General features: G+C 47.1%; 1 protein-coding gene across 8 annotated transcripts in view; it reads left to right on the top strand.

Moving 5' to 3' along the window:
• Window positions 1–18,511, top strand: part of LOC133949997 (receptor-type tyrosine-protein phosphatase delta-like) — a 333,770-nt gene that overhangs the window by 237,336 nt on the left and 77,923 nt on the right. For all 8 annotated transcript variants that reach the window (XM_062384134.1, XM_062384131.1, XM_062384136.1 and 5 more), the window contains one exon: window positions 4,894–5,079. In XM_062384134.1, the coding sequence (XP_062240118.1) occupies window positions 4,977–5,079 (103 nt within the window). In that variant the 5' untranslated portion in view covers window positions 4,894–4,976. The remainder of the gene's footprint in view (window positions 1–4,893; window positions 5,080–18,511) is intronic.

Below are 18,511 nucleotides of genomic sequence, written 5' to 3'. Positions count from 1 at the left end.
GGGAGGGGAAGAGTAAATAAATAAGTATAGCAAATAAACTCCTCTGATGTGCGGTTGTCAGGGTCTTTCATGTGGAGGCTGCACTCGGGGGCATAGCTTAGCTTAGCTCTGAGGGATGGTGTTACACATGCCGGCTGATCGGGAGCGATGGGTGAGAAACGGCCTTGTCACCCGGTCTTAAATCACACCATCGCGGGGCAGGAAGAAGAAAGTAGCCGTGGAGGGAGGGGAGGAAAAAACCAAGGGGAAAAACAGACGAGAGAAAAAACACAAGGCAAGGGTGGTTAGGAAAAGAGAAGAAGTAAAGAATCGTGCAGAAGAGTTTGGCTTGGTGGAGCGAGGGGAGACTTTGCACCGTGGCGGCGGAGGGAGAGCAAACGGGAACGAGATAAAAGACGTCTGCAGCTAGCATGTAAAACACGTTGTGACTTAACCCAACCCTAACCTCGCTTGATGGGGAAGCGGGGATTTAAAAAGGAAGTGGGCGGGCGGCGATGTATGTGGATGTGCTCGGTGCCTTTGATGAGCTTATTTTTATAAAGCTGGTCATATGATGTGTTTGAAGAAAGCCCTGGGGCGCCACAAGTGGGTGCATGTCACACGCAGCCATGTTTCCCTATCTTCAATGCGGTAGAATGAGGAGGAACAGCGCACAGCGACCCGGGTTCTTTAATTTGCCCTTTGACCTTGACTTTAATACAACTGGGGTGTATTTGCCCTGTAGCGCTACAGTGTATTATTTAAGTGATATTTGGTCCTCGAGCATCAGAAGCTTATTCCCGTCCCTGTTTCAGAACGACAAATCGATGCCACGACGAAAGCTGAACAGGTTCTCAGAGCGAGATAAAAAAAAAGAGGGCAGGTCAACGACAGCTGCAGGTCGGCGGAAAGGAAGAAATGCTTTTTTTTTATATTGTATTCTTTCACTCCTAATTTAAAGTATCTAGAATTTAAAGTAAGTAAAAACATCAGACGGTATTTTCAAAAGACCAATTAGGTCTTAACAAATATGCTAAATAATACAACCTACCCAAGTTGGCATTCATTTGAATACATTAAAGGCATCTAGGTATTTCTTTCTTTTCTAGTTATTATCAAATAACTATATTTATAGTTAATATAAATTTCACAATGTAGCGTTTTGATAAAGTCCCTGATTAGTCATAAAATACTGTTAAAGATGCATTTAAAACATCAACCAGTGAAATTACAAGTGTTTCAACTGTATTGTATGAAAAGAAAATGTAAGGCCGACAATGAGGAATCAGTACTTTACTAGATTTCTACAAATGGTTCATCCAGATTTACAAGGTCAGAGAACTCTTCTCCCATGCTACATTGATATTCATATACAAAAGTAATCTCTAACCCCCTCAGCAGGGGTGTTATGTTAAAGAACACCATGTCAACAGCTAATGGAAGGTAGTGTGCAATGTGTGTAACTCTGCTGCTCCAGAAGTCCACTTTCACAAAAATGAAGCAATTGTTCTTATTGGCTCTGCCTGGCCCGGGAGCGACACTCTGCAACTTTGTTGTGCAACGCGGCGCTGATCACATCCCCGCTTGCGTTGTCGTGCTTTGTCATCGCATGTGTCGGGCTAATTACAGAGGGACTGGCCTTAATAGATTTAGTGGCATTGCTGTGGCTGCTTTGGTCTGTGGGGACAAACATGCCGTAACTCCACTGTTTCCTTGAAGTCCAATTCAGTGTGTGCATGAGTCTGAAATGAAAAACACCCCGTCCTGAAAAGATTCCCTGGAGCCGGCCGCAGTGAAATTAGTCAACTTGCACGAAGGGCGAGCATAATGTGGCGCAACCGCTCGCACTCAAGCCCCATGTTGAATTTGTTAAATATGGCCCAATCGGTAGCGCTCTCATGTCAGCGTTCGTTTCCCACTGGTTTGTACTGGCCTTTTTCTCGAAATGTGACGGCGTGCGAGAGGGATATGGAAAGACAGAACTGGTGTGAAGCTGACGTGGAGAACCTGGTGCTCTGGAGAGCCCCTGCACGCTTTCTCTCCCATAACAAGTTTACCTCACGCGCTACGGCTGCAACACGAGATAAATATGAATGATTCTTTTGTTTTCCCCTCGCCTTGATAATATTTCTCCTCCAAATAGAGCGGAATACAAAGCACACGCACGCTCAAATGAGAGTGGAGACCAGCCATTATGGAGAATATAAACACTCCCCCCCCCCCTCCTCCCTCCTTCTCTTTCACATATCTGATAAGGATCATGGGGAGAGAGAGCGAGTAGACAGCTCAACAGCCCCTTTCTTTTCCTTGCCACACACTCCCTCCTTTTCTAATTAACATTGTGCATGTTGTCAGGCTTTGTTTAATAATGCACGATTGCTATCAGCGGCGAAATCCTTTGAATGAAGCACCAGTGAATGGGAACACAATAATACCAACCGGGGGCTCAGGAAGAAAGGCGAGATTGTTTTTCCATTGTAATGAACGTTCCATGGGAGGCATCGGTGCCACCGCACGCGCGGAGGGTGTAAAGACGCAGGGCGGCCATGTCGAGGATGAGACGTGGCAAAGGTGCCGCAGCCTTCGAGGGGAGTCTTTTCACTCGGACTAATGGGAATGGAAAAGGATCATTTAAACCCCCGGTGCACATGCGGCGCATGCAATTACACACGCGTTCACATGCACAAGCTCTCAGACAAAAAAAAAACCGCACTATTTAGGCTAAACCCATTGTGGGAAAACAATGCACTGGGGAATCTGCAGCGTTTTCTGGCCAGGTCTCTCAGCACATTAGAGCCTAATCTGCAGGGGCAATTTATTTCTGAGATGAACACCACAAATCAACACTAAATCCAACTATTCCATGGACTTTAGGGGGTGGGGTGGGGGGGTATTTACCTGTGCTTCCATTAGCTTCTCCTTGTGTTTATTCCCAGGGCACAGCCTCCTGGTGGCCTGCCTCCACTGCTGGTTACACAACATGCAGATGGTTTTGTTTGCCTCCATCAGCTCGCGTGTGTGTCCACGTTGGCCGTGGACAGAGAAAGGGGGGGGGGGGGAGGGGGGGAGGGAGAAATGCTCCATGTGCGCCGCCCTAATGTCACGACATTATGGAAATTCACACTTCATTGATTAACTCAAAGGTTGTCAGTTAGATTCGGGGGAGGGGGGGGGGGAGTCATAAAACAGCCATACCTGCAGATCCCAGCTCTCGGGCTTCCTCAGTCCAGTTGATTCAAATCAAAACCAGAGACGCTACAAACACAACCCATGTGAAAATATATAATATGTGGCTCAGATGTATGTATATGTACGGGGTGGGGTGGGGGATCTACGTATGAGTCGGAGGTGGCGCGAGCGGGGGGGAAGAGATTGTCTCAAATTGATTCCCTCCGCCACGCGTCCGCCCCCCCCGCCGCTCCTCGCCCTGCGGCTGCTCGGAGACGGGTAGTCGTGTCTATCCCCCCCCCCCCAACACAAATCAAGTGTGACAGGTGTGCTATCTTCCCGTCTCTCCTGCCATTTACAGCCAGCAGAAATCAAAAGAAGGAGCGCCAGGAGCAAGAAAGAGGATGATTGGTCGCAGGGAAATGAGGAAGTTTGTCATCATCGGGCCCACTGATTGGGCTAAGGGGGGGGCTTGCTTTTCCCTTTTGTAGTTTTTTTACTTTCATTGGGAGGCGGTCAAATCTGCAGATAAACAGACCAATAGCATTATTTTTAGCAAAAGCGCTCACATGCACATTTGCTGACTCCTCAATAGGCGGTTACCAAAGCTGCAGAATTCCCAAACTTCAAGAGATCTGTGTTGGTTTGCGTACATTTGACCTCTGTAATGTAACGGGACGCAAACCATGACCCGCTCTGCCTCCTCGACCGCCCCCCACCACTAACCAGCAGTACAGTATGTCATCAAGGCTCACACACTAGGATTAGCCGGGAGCCGCGTTACGCGCCGAAGACTACCGCAGAGCATCCATCACTGGGGATCAAGCCTGGGCTTAAGCAAATGGATGACAAGGGATAGAGCCGGTCGGCGGCTAATACTAGCTCACTGCATCACATTGATTTGTACAGCCGTGTCGTGGCCCTGTTGGTAAAAGGCTGAAAACATGAATGGCTGCACTTGAACACTGGGTTTGTGTTTGTTTGTTGATGGAGCATCGCTGGATAAAAGACAAAACGTGTGTGTGTGTGTGTGTGTGTGTGTGCGTCTGTCACATCAATTTGTATGTTCACCTTCAGCTAATCATGCAGCTACTGAGGATTAAATGTGGTGTCAAAGCATGAATATGAGCTCAAGTGGTTTATTAAACGTGTTGCCTATATCAAACCATTTATATCTTGTATTTTGCTTTTAAAGAAAAAAGAAAATTTACTTTAAGCCCCAACGTGAATATTTCCTGCCTGTTCTGACATGTAACATGTGATGAGCCCCTTCCCATGTGAAACCCATATCCACACTGATCTGAGGAGGATGTCGGACGTCTTAACAATGTCTTTTTGTGCGCCGCTGTTTAATTGGCGCTCGCGACCAAAGCTGTGGAGACAAAAATCGTATTACTTCACCCTTTCATCAGTGTGGTTTCGGTCTTTCGGTCTCTCTCTCTCTCTCTCGCGCTCGCTCACTATCTCTCTCCCTCTCATGCACAAATGCACCCACATTGTGTGAAGTGACTATTCCATTTAGAGAACTGTCAGAACATACCCCGTGAGCACATCAGCCTCTTCCTATCCTCTGTCAGCTCGAGCCGAGGCTGTGTGGGGGTATGTCAGAAATGTGCAGGGATAGATAAAACCCGTGGAGCCAAACAGCTTTGTTTCATTCACTCGCTTACTCTTTTTTTTTTCTCTCTCTCTCTCCCTCCCTCCCTCCTCCTTCCCTTCTCCCTCTCCCTCCTTGCCTTTGCATAGGCTGTGAATACCCTGCATCTGAGAAATCAGACCAGACTGACTCACAGGGCTCTGTGAGCCAGTGCCACCGAGGCTGCCAGAGCATGCTGGTGCCAAGCTGTCCCACCATGCACAGAGCCAGACCCACGCTGCTGCTGCCGCTGCTGCTTGCCCTGGGTCTGCTCCTCCACCTCGCCGACGCTCAAAGTAAGTGGACCGTTGGCTTTCACGTGGGGGGCCTCAAGAGTTGTGTCCTGTTGGGATGGGGAGGGGTGGAGTTGTTTGTGTTGAGTTTCTGCTTTTTCATTGATCATCGGATGTACAAACTTCAAGTAGCACATGCAACAAATACAGTAAAGTTGTTCATGAAACACACAAAAACACACACTGGTACATACTGTTGTATGACTCCTGGCCTGTGGGGGGCACATTACAACCAATCATGCAGAATTTTGATCTCTTACCAAATTCTTATAATATGTTTATTTAACTATAACAACTTCAAATATAGATTTAAAATGTTATACCATTACTTCCCTGAATAGCTGCTTTTTGAGTTATTAAAATAACGGGAGGAAAAACCCAATCTGTATTAATAAATGTATGAAAGAAATATCAAATTTCCCCCTCTACTCAAAAACCATAATATTTTATTTAGTTTGAGCAGAATTTGATATTAAAAGTCGTATGTTTAACGAAGGAGTCACAAAAGTAAATATGATCATGTAATTATCCTCCAGAGGGGATGTGGAACCTGACAGGATGTGTCTGAAACCAAACCCTGAACAGTACATAATGTCAAAACACAAATAAATAACTTGTTAAATTAGAAACATTTGAGTCCAAATATTAGAAAAGTATTAGCTTACAATCGACAATGTTAAACCCAGGGAGTAAAACTATATTATAACCCCTCAAAAGAGAGTCCAGCCACAGATTGTTTGTCCTATCATCACAAAACTAGGTTGATATCTAAGAATTAATGTTGGTCCATCTTACATTGGAGAGTAATGAATGAATATCCAGTTATTCATAGTGGGAACAATGTCACTGAATGGATGTTGTGTGAATTGGCTGTCAGTGTCACAAACTGAACCTAAAACCATTAGATGATGCTTTATTTTAAGATGATTTCAGATTCTTTGATGTAGATAAGATATATTTTTAAGGATTTTTATGTAAAATCCAAGATCAAAATCTAGCAAGGCTATTGGGAAGTCGTGACATTTTGTGCTTCTCTCTCCCTTCCACACACACACACACACACACACACACACACACACACACACACACACACACACACAAACAATAACACACATCAATATTCTGCCATCATCCATCTTTTCATCTCACCGAGAAACATCTCAATCTGTTCAAGTCTCTATTTGCCGGCTCCTTCTTTCGCCCCCAAAAAACTGCCCCGTGAACCAGAAATGCTCGGGGGCCTCCGCCAAGAGTCTTCTGATGAGAAGTCATTGGAATTGAGTTACTTGACACCAGACACCTGCCCGTTGATGTGTGACAACAGTTTTCAAACCTCATTGAGCTCACGGTCCTGCACCACGGCATCACCCACCGGTTTTTCCCGCCCTCTCCTCTCTTTTTTCTACACTAAGATCCATGAATCATTAGCCTCCGGAGTCACAGAGGGAGGAATAAAAAGTTTTTATTGCTCCCTCCGCGCCGACTGAAGCCCCTCAGTTCAGCTGACTATCTCTGAATGAAGGGGATCGTTCACCCAAGGTCACGCACAGCGGAGCCACGCGCAAAGTGAAATTGATGGGCGAGATTTTCAACTTTGTGCTTGAGAGATGTTCCCCCCGCAATCTGTTCCAACGTGCTTTCGTTTGTCTTCCCGGGGCTCCCGCCACATACGTCTCACAGCAGGGGGGAGCGGCAAATGGAGAAATGTCCTCTCCGTTTATTTCCCCGGGTTTTATGTGCGGCTCCAGGATTTACTGACACAATTCAATTACGGGATCTTTCCCAAAAAAACGGCACATTAACGGCCGATAAACGTTAGCATCGGGGGGAGGGGGGGCTCTCCAGAAGCTATCCTCTCAGAGGCGCTCGCCCTCCACGGCCTAGAGTGAATTTACATAACACATTCAACCAGAGAAAGACAAACACTATGCCCCAAATCTTCCTTGAGACAACTGTCTTAGCAAAACGTCCACTCTCGCGTGTCCAGACATTCCACAGTCGGATTTGAGGCACAAGTGTAACAGAGACAGTCAGCAGGCCAGCCCCCCCCCCCACCCCCCCACAAATCTTGACGCCTCTGTGCTCACCATCCCCCCCATTAACTTCCTCCCTGTGGCCGTGTGCCTGTTAGCAGCTGCTGACCCCCCCCCCCCCCCCCCGAACCCTACTTGGACAGCTGTGCCGGGTCATCATTTCAAAGCCAAAACAAACCTATCGTGAGGTAGCCACAGTGGCTGTGTGTTAATGGATGGGGGGGTGGGGGTTCGGGAGCCAGAGAGCTCATGGGGATGAGGCACGTGTGTCTCAGTCTGTGACTTGGGTTTGACAGCAAGTGGCTGTTCAGGGCCGGAACCACTTTGGGGCCTTACACATATGAGCCCTGGGATTGATCTACCCCCCCGTTCTCTCCTTGATCGCCCACATGCACGTGTTGTTCCTCCCCCTCCCCGACTCCCTTCTATTGTTTTTCCCGCTAATTGCCAATTTTCCCCTCGTTTCATATTTGGGCTTTTATCCTTTCCGCCCGTGTTTGTGTCCTCTCCCCACCTTCTCTCCCCCCCCCCCCTCGAAGCAGTGCAAAAGCCCCCATCCAGCAACTCGGAAGGTCTTTAATTTCCTCCACTGCGCCGCTGCATATTCATCGGCAGCCCAGACACTCTGGGGTTCTCTCCCCATCTGTGATTTGCACTCCGGACCAAAAAGACCTCGGTTTAATCCCGCTCCAGACTAACCCCTCGGCACAAAAAAATACATTTCCGAAAAAGAGAGAGCTGCCCTCTGTTGGTGCTCTGGATCCATTTGGGTGTGAGCAGGCCTCCGGCTGTGGACATGGTGGAGGATATGAGACATGCGAGAGCAGAAAATGGCTGAGTCGGCCTGTTCAACAGATGGCACGATCCTCAGAGCCAGTCCTGCTCGCTACCCCATACAGTGGACACTATGGCTCCCTCTCTCAGGGAAAGTGCCAATCAGGCCCAAGAATAAGCACAGATTTCTGTTGATTCGTCAACTGGGCTGCGACCACGTGAGACCCGCATGTCGCTTGGAGAGACATAATGGACTCAAAAGGCCTTATAAAGGATTGTGTAGCTATGTTTCTGTTTTTGGTCCGTTGGTGTGTTTTCAATCTGTCATTGTTTTGTGTTTGGCCCTCTCTCGCTCTGTAGCTCTCTCTCGCTCTCTCTCTTTCTCTCTCGTTTTCTCCTTCACCCTGTCCCCCTCACTCTTCAAATGCAGCCCATTTAATTTGTGTGGCAAATTGGGCTTGGCAATCGTTTGAAAGAGGGGCATAATTGTCCCCGGTGAGCCATGGGGACAGAGGCGCGAGAGAGGAAGAGCAGGGAGGCGACAAACAATCCCCTCTGTGTCTTTTGCTCAACAGTAATGCAGAAAGGGAACAAAATGAGAGGAGAGCAGGAAGCATTTAACATTTCCACCTGGGCAGGGATAAATCCGGCTAGCGAGACTAAATAACTCAGGTGATGGACTGTTCCGTGGAGCAAAAACCAACCTGGTGTTAGAAAAAAAAAAAAAAAAGGAAAATGATTTTGTCATTACACAGTGAGCTCCAGTTTGCACACATCAGCCCTTAGTGATTGAGCTACAATACCAGAACAGGCTGATCTGCAAAAGTGAAAACTGCTGACTGCTGTGGGACATTTCTGTCCTCAATGGACCAAAAAAAAAAAAAAAATCACTTTAAAAAAACACTCTGATTGACAATATGCTGAGTAGCATCTGTAGGGACGGAAACACTCTTTAGCCTTTCACACCACTTGCTGTGTTGGACCCTGTCAAAACCCCCGGGCTGAATAGCTTTTAACTGATTCCTCCCATTACTGGTGGGTGTCATGGTGGGTGTCATGGTGGTGGGGGGTGTCCCTGTGAGCCAGCACGCGTCGCTTTGACACGTCAAATGGGTATCGACAGGGATCCGCCGGCCTCTCGGAACATTAAGACGTTCACACCCGAAAACCCAATTTCTCTAACTTGCGCTTATTTACAGGCGCAAATATACTGTACAATTTGTGTAATGCTCTAGAGTAATATGGGACGAAAAGCAACAAATTGTACTTTCCTTTTTTGCTGTTTCAAGTACAAAGTAGTAGGATTGTGTGTGTGGGGGGGGGGGGGGGGGGGGAATTACTCGCAGTTCAACTTAAAAATGTCACAATTAAATGTTTGCTCAGTAATCGGAGAAGTTTTTCTCTTCCTCTCCACTCGGCTAAAATGCAATGTTTGGCTCTATACCGGTGATTTGTTCTGAATGCAGATGGTGGTGACTCCACTTTTCTGCGGTGTTGTGATATTAGTACGCACAAAAAAAAACATGTAAAATAGGAGGACACGTGTTGAGATGGACAAGTAACCCACACACGCGGCCATTCAATGAACACAATGCGATCATAGTATGCCAAAAAAAGCAGAGGGAAGATGAATGAACAAGTCCCAAACACATTAAAGCACGCACGTCCGCCCCCTAAACAATGATCACCTTGCAGCAAGTCCGAGAGCTAATGATACTCAGCTCCCCAGATGACATCGGGGCTGTAATATGTGTGTTTTATGCATGCCCGACCTAATGTGAATTATTGTAAAATAGTGTTGTATTTGCATATGAGCTTCCGGGCTGTACTGGAATTAGCATTTTTTACAACAGCTCAAATTAAATCCCTCTGCTTAATTTGCCTGCATGCTAATTTGATTTAAATTGAGTCTATTCCGTTCCCTCTTCCACTCATATACCCACACAGTGCTATCATAAAAAACACACACACACACACACAAATTCAAGAACGTGCACACATATGAACGCACACTATGTACTCTTAAAAGCTGCAGCCCACATTCAGCCACCCCACACACTGCCTGGTCACGTGTCGCATTAGACACACGGATAAACACACGGAGCTCTGCATTGCGTGTGCATCCGCAGAAACACCGGCATTAAGAAAAGAGGTGCACGGTGCCCCGACGCCGCTTTGATACAACTTTAAATCACCGCCATTCCCCGAGTCTGCCGCCTCGTTTATCATCCTGCCGGACACTGCTCAAGTGGAAATCTCATTGTTGGCTCCACTCGTTCATTTCAAAAAACGGCCTTTGCACAGTACAATCTCTTTTTTTTTGTTCTCGACGGAGAGGAGAGAGCATATGCATCATGTTCACACTTCAGATATATGTGATGAAAGCACCTACGGCTGAGTGTGCCAGCACTTAATTAGCATCGAGATGTTTGGATGAGGACCCGGTGACAGGACGAGGGGAATCGGAGATGGGACAATGTTATCAGCGCCTGGCAAGACGCAGGTCGAACCAAATCAGCACTAAGTTGGTTTGGTCTTTTATTTATTTTTTTCTGCTTTGGGTAGAAAAGGCCGAACTGACTGCTTGTCAACACTCTGCCGTGCAATTATGTTCAAAGGTTGCATCAGGCCCCCGTGATTAACTCCATGAATGCCGATGTCTCTGGCAGCTACACTCAAGTGTATTATGTGAGGCCATTGGCTTCATCTATGGATTGCAGTGATTTCGCGTTGCACTCAGGCCGCGGCAGCGTACAAAAGAAAAAAGCAATTTTCCACCAGACTCCTCACCCACCCGCTATAGAATGGTTCCATACAATATGGAGAATATGTTGTACATGCCTAGATGCAGGTAATTAAAGGCGAGCCCCGAGCCACTAATGCTGTGCCTAAGTGCACTTACGTCTCCAAGACACATTGACTTGAAAATGGCGGGGGTAATTCAACCGCACTCAACCGTTCATGTCTCAGAGTGCGAATATTGACAAGACAAAAGCACCGTATGAGCTAAATTGTAAATCCATTGGAGTGGCAATCAACAATCTCGCACAATAAATCCATACTTCTTGAATACCTCGGCACGGAACGAGCGGGCCCGGTGAAATGGTATGGATTTCAACGAGTCTGGCACCGCCTTATCTGTCCTCCGAGTATTTAAATTCCCCCCCCATCACAAAACAACAGAAGGGTCATGTTTGCACAAGACGAGGTTTCTCAACTTGCACCGTCTCTCCGTCTCTCAGACCCACACAAAGGGAACCTTGTAGCAGGCCCTTTGAAGCCGGGATCATCCGGCAGTGAGCGGAGCATAATGGCTGCTGTTTTGCATCTGCCTCGGCTTACACTTGGCAGGACTCTGGTCCTCGCTGGCGCGCGTGCCGCCTCAACCGCTACGTCAGTGAGCTGTGGTGTCGGTGCAGGTGTTTCGTGACATCGCCGCAGTGACAGTGCAATTAATGGATTAATGCCGGGGCTGCGGCGATGGGGATTACCGGACCAGTCAAGTTTGAAATACATCAGCGTTGGCTGCACAGATTAGGTTTTACCGCAGCGTGCAACGAGGAGAGAGAGTGTAAATCATGTAGCCAGAGAAGACAGTCAAACAAAAACTGACTGATTTAAGGCTGCAGACACACTTCTACGTTTTCATTTAACAACGGCATTTTCAAATCAAATTGATATCTGTCCACGAAGGCATTTTGGTCTTGAATCAGTTTAAATCCCAAACATGCCTGAAAACGTGTGTAAACAGGAAGGCATGCTCCTCCCGCTCGACATGTGAATAATAATAGCATCCTCTCCTACACGTATAGGAGGGTGCACAGTTGTAAAATGCAGAATTTAACGGCGGCTAGCAAAGACAACAGGGTCAGCAACGCTTGTAAAAGACCATCAATGGCAATCAAATATCTCCGGCCAGATTCAATATTTTATTTTTCAAACAAAAACGGGGTGAGCATTGTCTCCAAACAATTTGGTTTAACCGCTTTAACACTCGGTGGTGTGAATGTGTCTGTAGCTGAGTGGATACTTTGGTAAATAAAAGCGTAGTAGCATTGAAGTAGCCTTAAATGGTTCTATACTCCCAAGGTTACAACCTCAAAAATCTGATTAAACCTTTTTAAATACAGAAATACAAGTCCCAATGGCACCAGGCACTTCCATGATATTTACAACCACTAAACATACTGGCGGAGATTGTCTGTGGCTCTTTAATGCGTCAGTGGTGGTGGCTGATTTATCTGCCGACTCCATTAGGTATGTTCTGCACACAGGTATCCCGGAATAAGCGCTCATTAAATGCAGCTTCAGCGTTTGACTTTTTATGATTTGGTGCTTGTAAAACAGACCTGTGATTACAGTTTCAGCGAGTGTTACCACCGTGTCACGAAGATACATTCAATTACCGGCCCGAAAATATATACCGCACTTTGTTCTAAGGAGCAAAAAATCCTGCCTCCCTGTTCTGTGTGTTTGGAAGGAGGGAGCCTGTTGTGTACTCTTTTAAAGCCCACAACGGTTTGATCATGAAAGTGTTTTCGAAATTCTCTCTGCATCTCTGTGTGCGCGGCCGTGCCCGTGTGGTTAACACCTGGCCCTCGGCCGGAGCTTTTTGGTCCCACACCAGGGGTCTTAAGAGATCTCAGCGCGGCACATTTGTGTGCCCGTGGGGTACGTTGAGTTTCTGCAGTGGGGTTAATGGTCTAAACCATTCATCTGCACGGAGAGCCTCAGGGCAATCTCTCAGTCCCGGCTAGAAAAAGCTCATATCCCCACCTTCATGGCCTCGGCACTCTCCAATGCTCGATGCCGATTGGGAATCTTTACGCCCTAAGCTCCTCTTGTCACAGATGATTTACATTTGGCGGAGTGATGGAGTGAGTGCTCAAAGTCCGTCTTCGGAGGGCCGTCTCTCTCACCTAATACTCTCTCGCACACTATATCTGTCACTCTTCTCTGTCATTCTGCCCTCTCACTTTATTTGTTCGCTTGCTCACTCATTAACTCACTCACACACACACATTGTGCGACTTGTGCTCGCTCCCTCTCTGGCGTCGCTGCGCCCACCAAGTGAGTCATGCCATTTGAGGAGCGGAGATTTATTGTGACACACGGCTTTGGTGTGGTTTATTAGTTATGGCAAATGAGAATGAAAGGCCCCATTGAGAGGTGGGGACGCTCTCTCACACCACAGCCAGACCCATGGGCTCTTCCCGTTGAAACGGAGCCAAGCTCTTTGTTACTAATGGTTCACTCCTCATTCCATCACACCCCCGGAACATGGAATATTCATCCTCTCTCACACGCACACAAACACACACACGCACGCACACACACACACACACACACACAATTACTGAAGGGTCCCCGGACATTTACGAGGTGTTTATATAGCATCCATCATGGCATCCACGAGCAGCCTGTTTCTCCTTAGGTTTAATATTCCCTCGGCGCCGCCGCTCGCGTCGTTCATCATTCTCTCATCAACTAATTAATTGCCGCGATCCTTTCCATCACTTGAGTCGTGATGTGGGGTATTTCAACTCGAGTGAGGATCGTTTATTTACAACAGAGAGGTACTCGGACAGATAAAGCCGGAGTGGTCAATTTGCCTCCGAAGTTAAGACCTCCTTCCCTCTCACTTCATATTAGGAACAGTCCAACATATTTTGTCACAGGATTTTGTTCCATCTAATTCCCTCCTTATGCGGTAATTTGTTATTCCAGTCATCCCACCACTTTTATCTCCCCCTCCACTCTGATAGTTAGTACTATTAGTACTGGGGGAGGGGGGTGGGGCTGGATCACATCAGGATTTATGCCTACGTGGATTTCTTTAAAGAACACATTCCTAAAAAAAAAGGAGGATTTTCCACCTCTCGTCATCCGAGATCCTCGGAAAGAGGACAAAAAATAACACATTATCGGAGAGTCTTGGAGAGATTCCTCTCTCACTCCCTCTCCTTCCACTAGCCGCATGGGTAAAGCAGAAATTTCACACCGCATGATGTGTTGCCTCTCATTACACAGCTCCATTTAATTGGCTGCACTTTCCCCCCGTCGTGATTATTAAAAGGAGAGATGTCCACAGAAAAGGATAAGCTGTAGTTTTGCCATTAAGTCCCCACGGCGACAAACGTATTTGTGTCACTGGTCAAATTAAGCCGACTCCAGTCAGCGGGGGAAGGAGAAACGCCCAGGAGATATGAATCAGTTGACAGGTAGCAGAGGGCCGCTGTGTGGTCGGCCTTAATATGATCGGGTCAGATACTCGGTTGAGCCCCATTTCTGCAAATTGCTTTCATTCTGCATCAAATAAGTTTGTTTCAAATCTCATTATCAAGCAACTCGCTGAAAACATGAAATAATGAGTTTATTTAAAATGGTCATGATATGACAGATTCCTACGAGGCAATTTAACGCGCTTTCGCATTGGTGGTATGGTGTGAACAAATAATCCTTATACAGATGCTAATTCATCCATTTTAATTCAAGCACACCCACATACAGTATCCGACATGTGACAATTCCCCAGGCAAACAGTATGTATATGTAATCTGCTGGCAGTAAAAGCTGTGCACGGCTATACCCACAATCATGGTCTGAGGGGAATATGTATAAAAATAGAAGAGTCTTCTCCACAACACCTAATGGAACCAAGAGAGGGGCAGCATGGCATTTCTCTAATAATATGCTTTCATTCTCCATTACTGCCAAAGAGCACCGCTGATCAGATGGTCTGGAAAATCCACTTTGACCCACCCCCCCCCCCCCCCCCCCCCCCCCCCCCGCTATAAATAACCACATTCTGTGAAGTCTGCCCTCAGTGATGCGTACGAATAACGCAACTGTGGACAAATGAGTGACTGAATGCCTTGGATCGAAAAGCAACAATTGACGCACAAGGAAGAGAGAATATCGGAGAGACGGAGCTGAGCCGGAGATTTAAAGAGTGGACTGATTGACTTTCAAAGGCGTCCAAACCCAGATGAGATGATACTAATGAAGGAAAAGCTAACGTGGGGGTTACAGGGATTTCTTTTTATGTTTTTTTCTTCCACTGCTCAGAGATAATTTCCCAAAAAGTAATCCTGGAGCGTACAACTTAAATCCCACAGATACGATTTGGCTCCTGATGATGGGGGGGAAATGGAGTTGTAGATGCCACTGGTGATGTCAGAGTTGAAACATCATCATTCACATCACAGCAAGTGCGGGGGGGGGGGGGGGGGGGTCAGGGGTTAAAGGGTTAGGGTCAGGGGTCCCGAGAAGCGCTCATCCAGAAACGCTCCACAGTCGACACTGCACTTCCCTCGGAAACACAGGCGTCGTGTTTTCGAAGTTCATCGTGTCGACAAAAAACAGGATCTGAAATGTTGGTGATTAAAGACAAAAGGTAAACAGATGAAAGATGCTGCAGGTTTGGATCCCCGGTCACGGTTTTGATCTCGTTTCAAGTTCCCCGTCGCACACGAGACAAACAAGGTCAACTTTTATCTGGGAAGTATCAAACGTAATGCCGAGCCGACTTCCATCAGAGCTCGGAGAGGCAACGTGAATAAAGGTGGATTATTATTTTGTGTGTGCGGAGCCGGGAATCACCTCGGTTGTCGTGCTCTTTGGCTTCTGGCGTCATTAATATTATTATTGGAAAATGCAAGCTGTAGAATAAATGGAAAATAATATGGGTTTTGTATGCAGAAAAAAATAGAACACAACACATCTTTTCTCCTCAAACGGACAGGAAGGCAATGAGCAGCGAATATAACCCAGGTCCAGGCACAACATAGTAGTAATCAACCGGTTGCATAGTGACTAAAGGGATTCTGGGATGGCAGACGGGGAGAGTCACAAAAAAGGCAAACACACACAGTCAAAACAAAACACAACAGAAGCATGAGAGGCTGTTCTTATCTCGGGATGACTGCTATCTCGTGGAAGACGGCCACTTTTGTTTCGCCGGGGCCTCATTGTGCGGCATCTTTGAAATCCACGAGGGCTTGTTACACAGCTTTCATTCACTCGCAAACAAAAGGACCCGACCGACATTATTTGAGATAGTTTGTTTCAGGTACAATGAGAGTAATTACTCGGGCTGCGCCGAGACCGAATGTAAGAAAGCAATATTACAGCCGATGATAGAATATTGCAGCAGATTGTTAATAAGAGCTACACAAACAACAGAATATTTATTTTTGTATCATTCGTAGGCTAATTTTCGTGAGTGCACCAGTCGATTTTTTCAAGGCTCGCTAGTAAATGACAAAGTTTGAGTCGCGCCGCAGAGCTCGATGTTTGGTCAAGGTCGCCTGTGGAAACAACAAGAGGAATAACACTCGGGCCTGAGTCACTTAATGAGCGAAAATCAAAGTGGCCTCACGCTGGCACTAAAAACTTGTACAACATCTAAGGCACTCCTGGGTCCCCGGAAAAATGTCACAACTCCAGGAGAAAGTAAAGTTTTTCTCCTTAGAAAATGTTTTTTTATCATCTCCCTAATGTATTCAGGTGCAGTGGAGCCAGGCGTCCATCACATCGGGAAGCCGTAGAGCGCGCTTGCCCCCCCCCCCCCCCCCCCCCCGCCCCGCTCCTCTCGGAAAGTAGATTTATCCACACGGCCACTGCTCTACATCTGTTCAAGATCTGGGAATATATCGATCAGGGTGATAATTAAATTGTCCACCCCGGCTTGATATGGATTAATAATTGGTTCGCTAATGCCCTCCTGACATTTCGCCGTATCGACGCGATACCGTTTGCGGCGCCGATAATCGTGGCGCTCGGCATTCCTCATCTTGTCCCTAATGACGCCCATCAGAGCCGGCTCAACTTTTGCCATAGGAATAGGAAAGGAGTGAAATGGAAGTGAGGGGGTGGAGGGGGTCCATTATTCAATGTTTGGGCAACGTTAGTATTTATTTTCCGATGTCGCTCATTTCTCGATGCACAATCAGTCAAAATGGAGATAAAGCACCGTGTCCCTCCGCACCACGTACGGAGGAGCTAGTTGGACAAAGCAGCAGCACCACGAGGAGCACTATAAATACCGAGATGAGAAGGTGGCACGGGCATCGGGCCACATCACCGCTTCCACTTCCTCCCTGCCATCTGCGAGTGTGTTCCTCCGCTGGCAACCCTGACACCGAGGGCTTTGTGCGTTTTTCAACCTTTGTCCCCTCTTTGCCGCGATGTTTAATTAGGTTATTTACTCCGGCCTCACCTCCCGGTGTTCCATTACAGCGGCTGCCGCAGATAGGGGCTTCACACGGGGGCAGGGGCAGATAAAAAGTTCGGACAAAAGATGATAAATGTCGCGGGGCACGGGACCGGAATGCAATCTGGCTGCTCCGATGCAGAGATGCTCTAATGGCTTCCCCGCAAGGAAGGGGGGGGGGGGGGCACTGTTGAGATGGCAACTTGATAAATGGTGCTGGGACGGCTGTAAGGACTGTAGGCAAGACAAAGAGAAGAGTCATGGAAGGAGGGGATAGAAAAAGGAAGATGACCACAAAATGGAATAGAATTAATCTGGACTTGCCCCCCCCTTCTCCTGACAAATTCAGCGCGGAAGAAGAAGAAGAAGAAGAAGAAGAAGAGGAAGGGAAATTGTTTTTTCCTGTACGTGCTCAGCCAGCCTCCCCGTTTCCTCCCCACCGTTCCATTCTCCTCCCGGGTCGAGATGGCAAAGGGACGTATGGGTTCTGACAGCGCGCCAGCACCTGTGGGATGATTAATGGCGGCGGACTCGCCTTTCATGCTGCAGAGGGAAAATATCGGCTCCGACAAACACACACACCACCGAGGAGAAGTCCGCCATAAATACAATTCTTCTGCTATTTGCTGATGTCGGGTTTGAGGGAAAGTTAAGGGATAATCTCTGTGGAGGTTTTTGTTTGCACAGAAGTAAATAACAGCCACTTTGTCTGAACTGTATTAAATCTCCGAATGGATTTAAAGCTAAAATATTGTCATGTACGTTTATTTTAGAGATAATAAACGTGAGAGAAGAATGGGTTGAATATGTGAAAGCTCAACTACATATCACATAAAAGAGGTAATTTGTAGATTAGTAGTTTATAACCTGAACTGTTAATAACAGACATCAAGGACGCTCTATATATTCATAACCTTCTCAGGATGTATCTGAACTCTATATCCGTGGTTTCAAACAACTGACATTTCCATTCACATTTATCTGACGCGGTCGGCTCGGCACGGCAATAAACCGCCTCTCCGTCGGTTTGACCCCCCTCAAGTTCTAAAATCCGTTTTACGAGCGGTGGGTTCTCTTGATGAGCCACTTCCTGGAATATTCATGAAGTCGCCGCTCACGCCCGAGCCAACGTGTCGGCTCTCGGCTTCACCTTTAATATATGTGAGAAAGCGGATGGAGTCGTAAGTCACCGGGGAGCGCCGGCACCTTCTGGCATTTTGGGACGACGACGGTGGCTTTTTACTCCCTCCATCACCGTTTCACGACTCCACATTAAAAGCCGATAGCCCCGGCCATTAGTCACGCTTGTGCTTTGGGAATAATCCAGTCGACTGGGGAAAAAGAGGGGAATATCGATATATAGGTCTTTTGCGTTTCGTGACTCACCTCCCTTCACAAACGCACAATCACATAA

Source organism: Platichthys flesus, chromosome 24 (genome assembly GCF_949316205.1).
Source record: "Platichthys flesus chromosome 24, fPlaFle2.1, whole genome shotgun sequence".
In the NCBI taxonomy this organism is placed as follows: Eukaryota; Metazoa; Chordata; class Actinopteri; order Pleuronectiformes; family Pleuronectidae; genus Platichthys; species Platichthys flesus.
The sequence above is the reverse complement of the archived record's forward strand: the minus strand, read 5'-3'. Positions and strand labels throughout refer to the sequence as shown.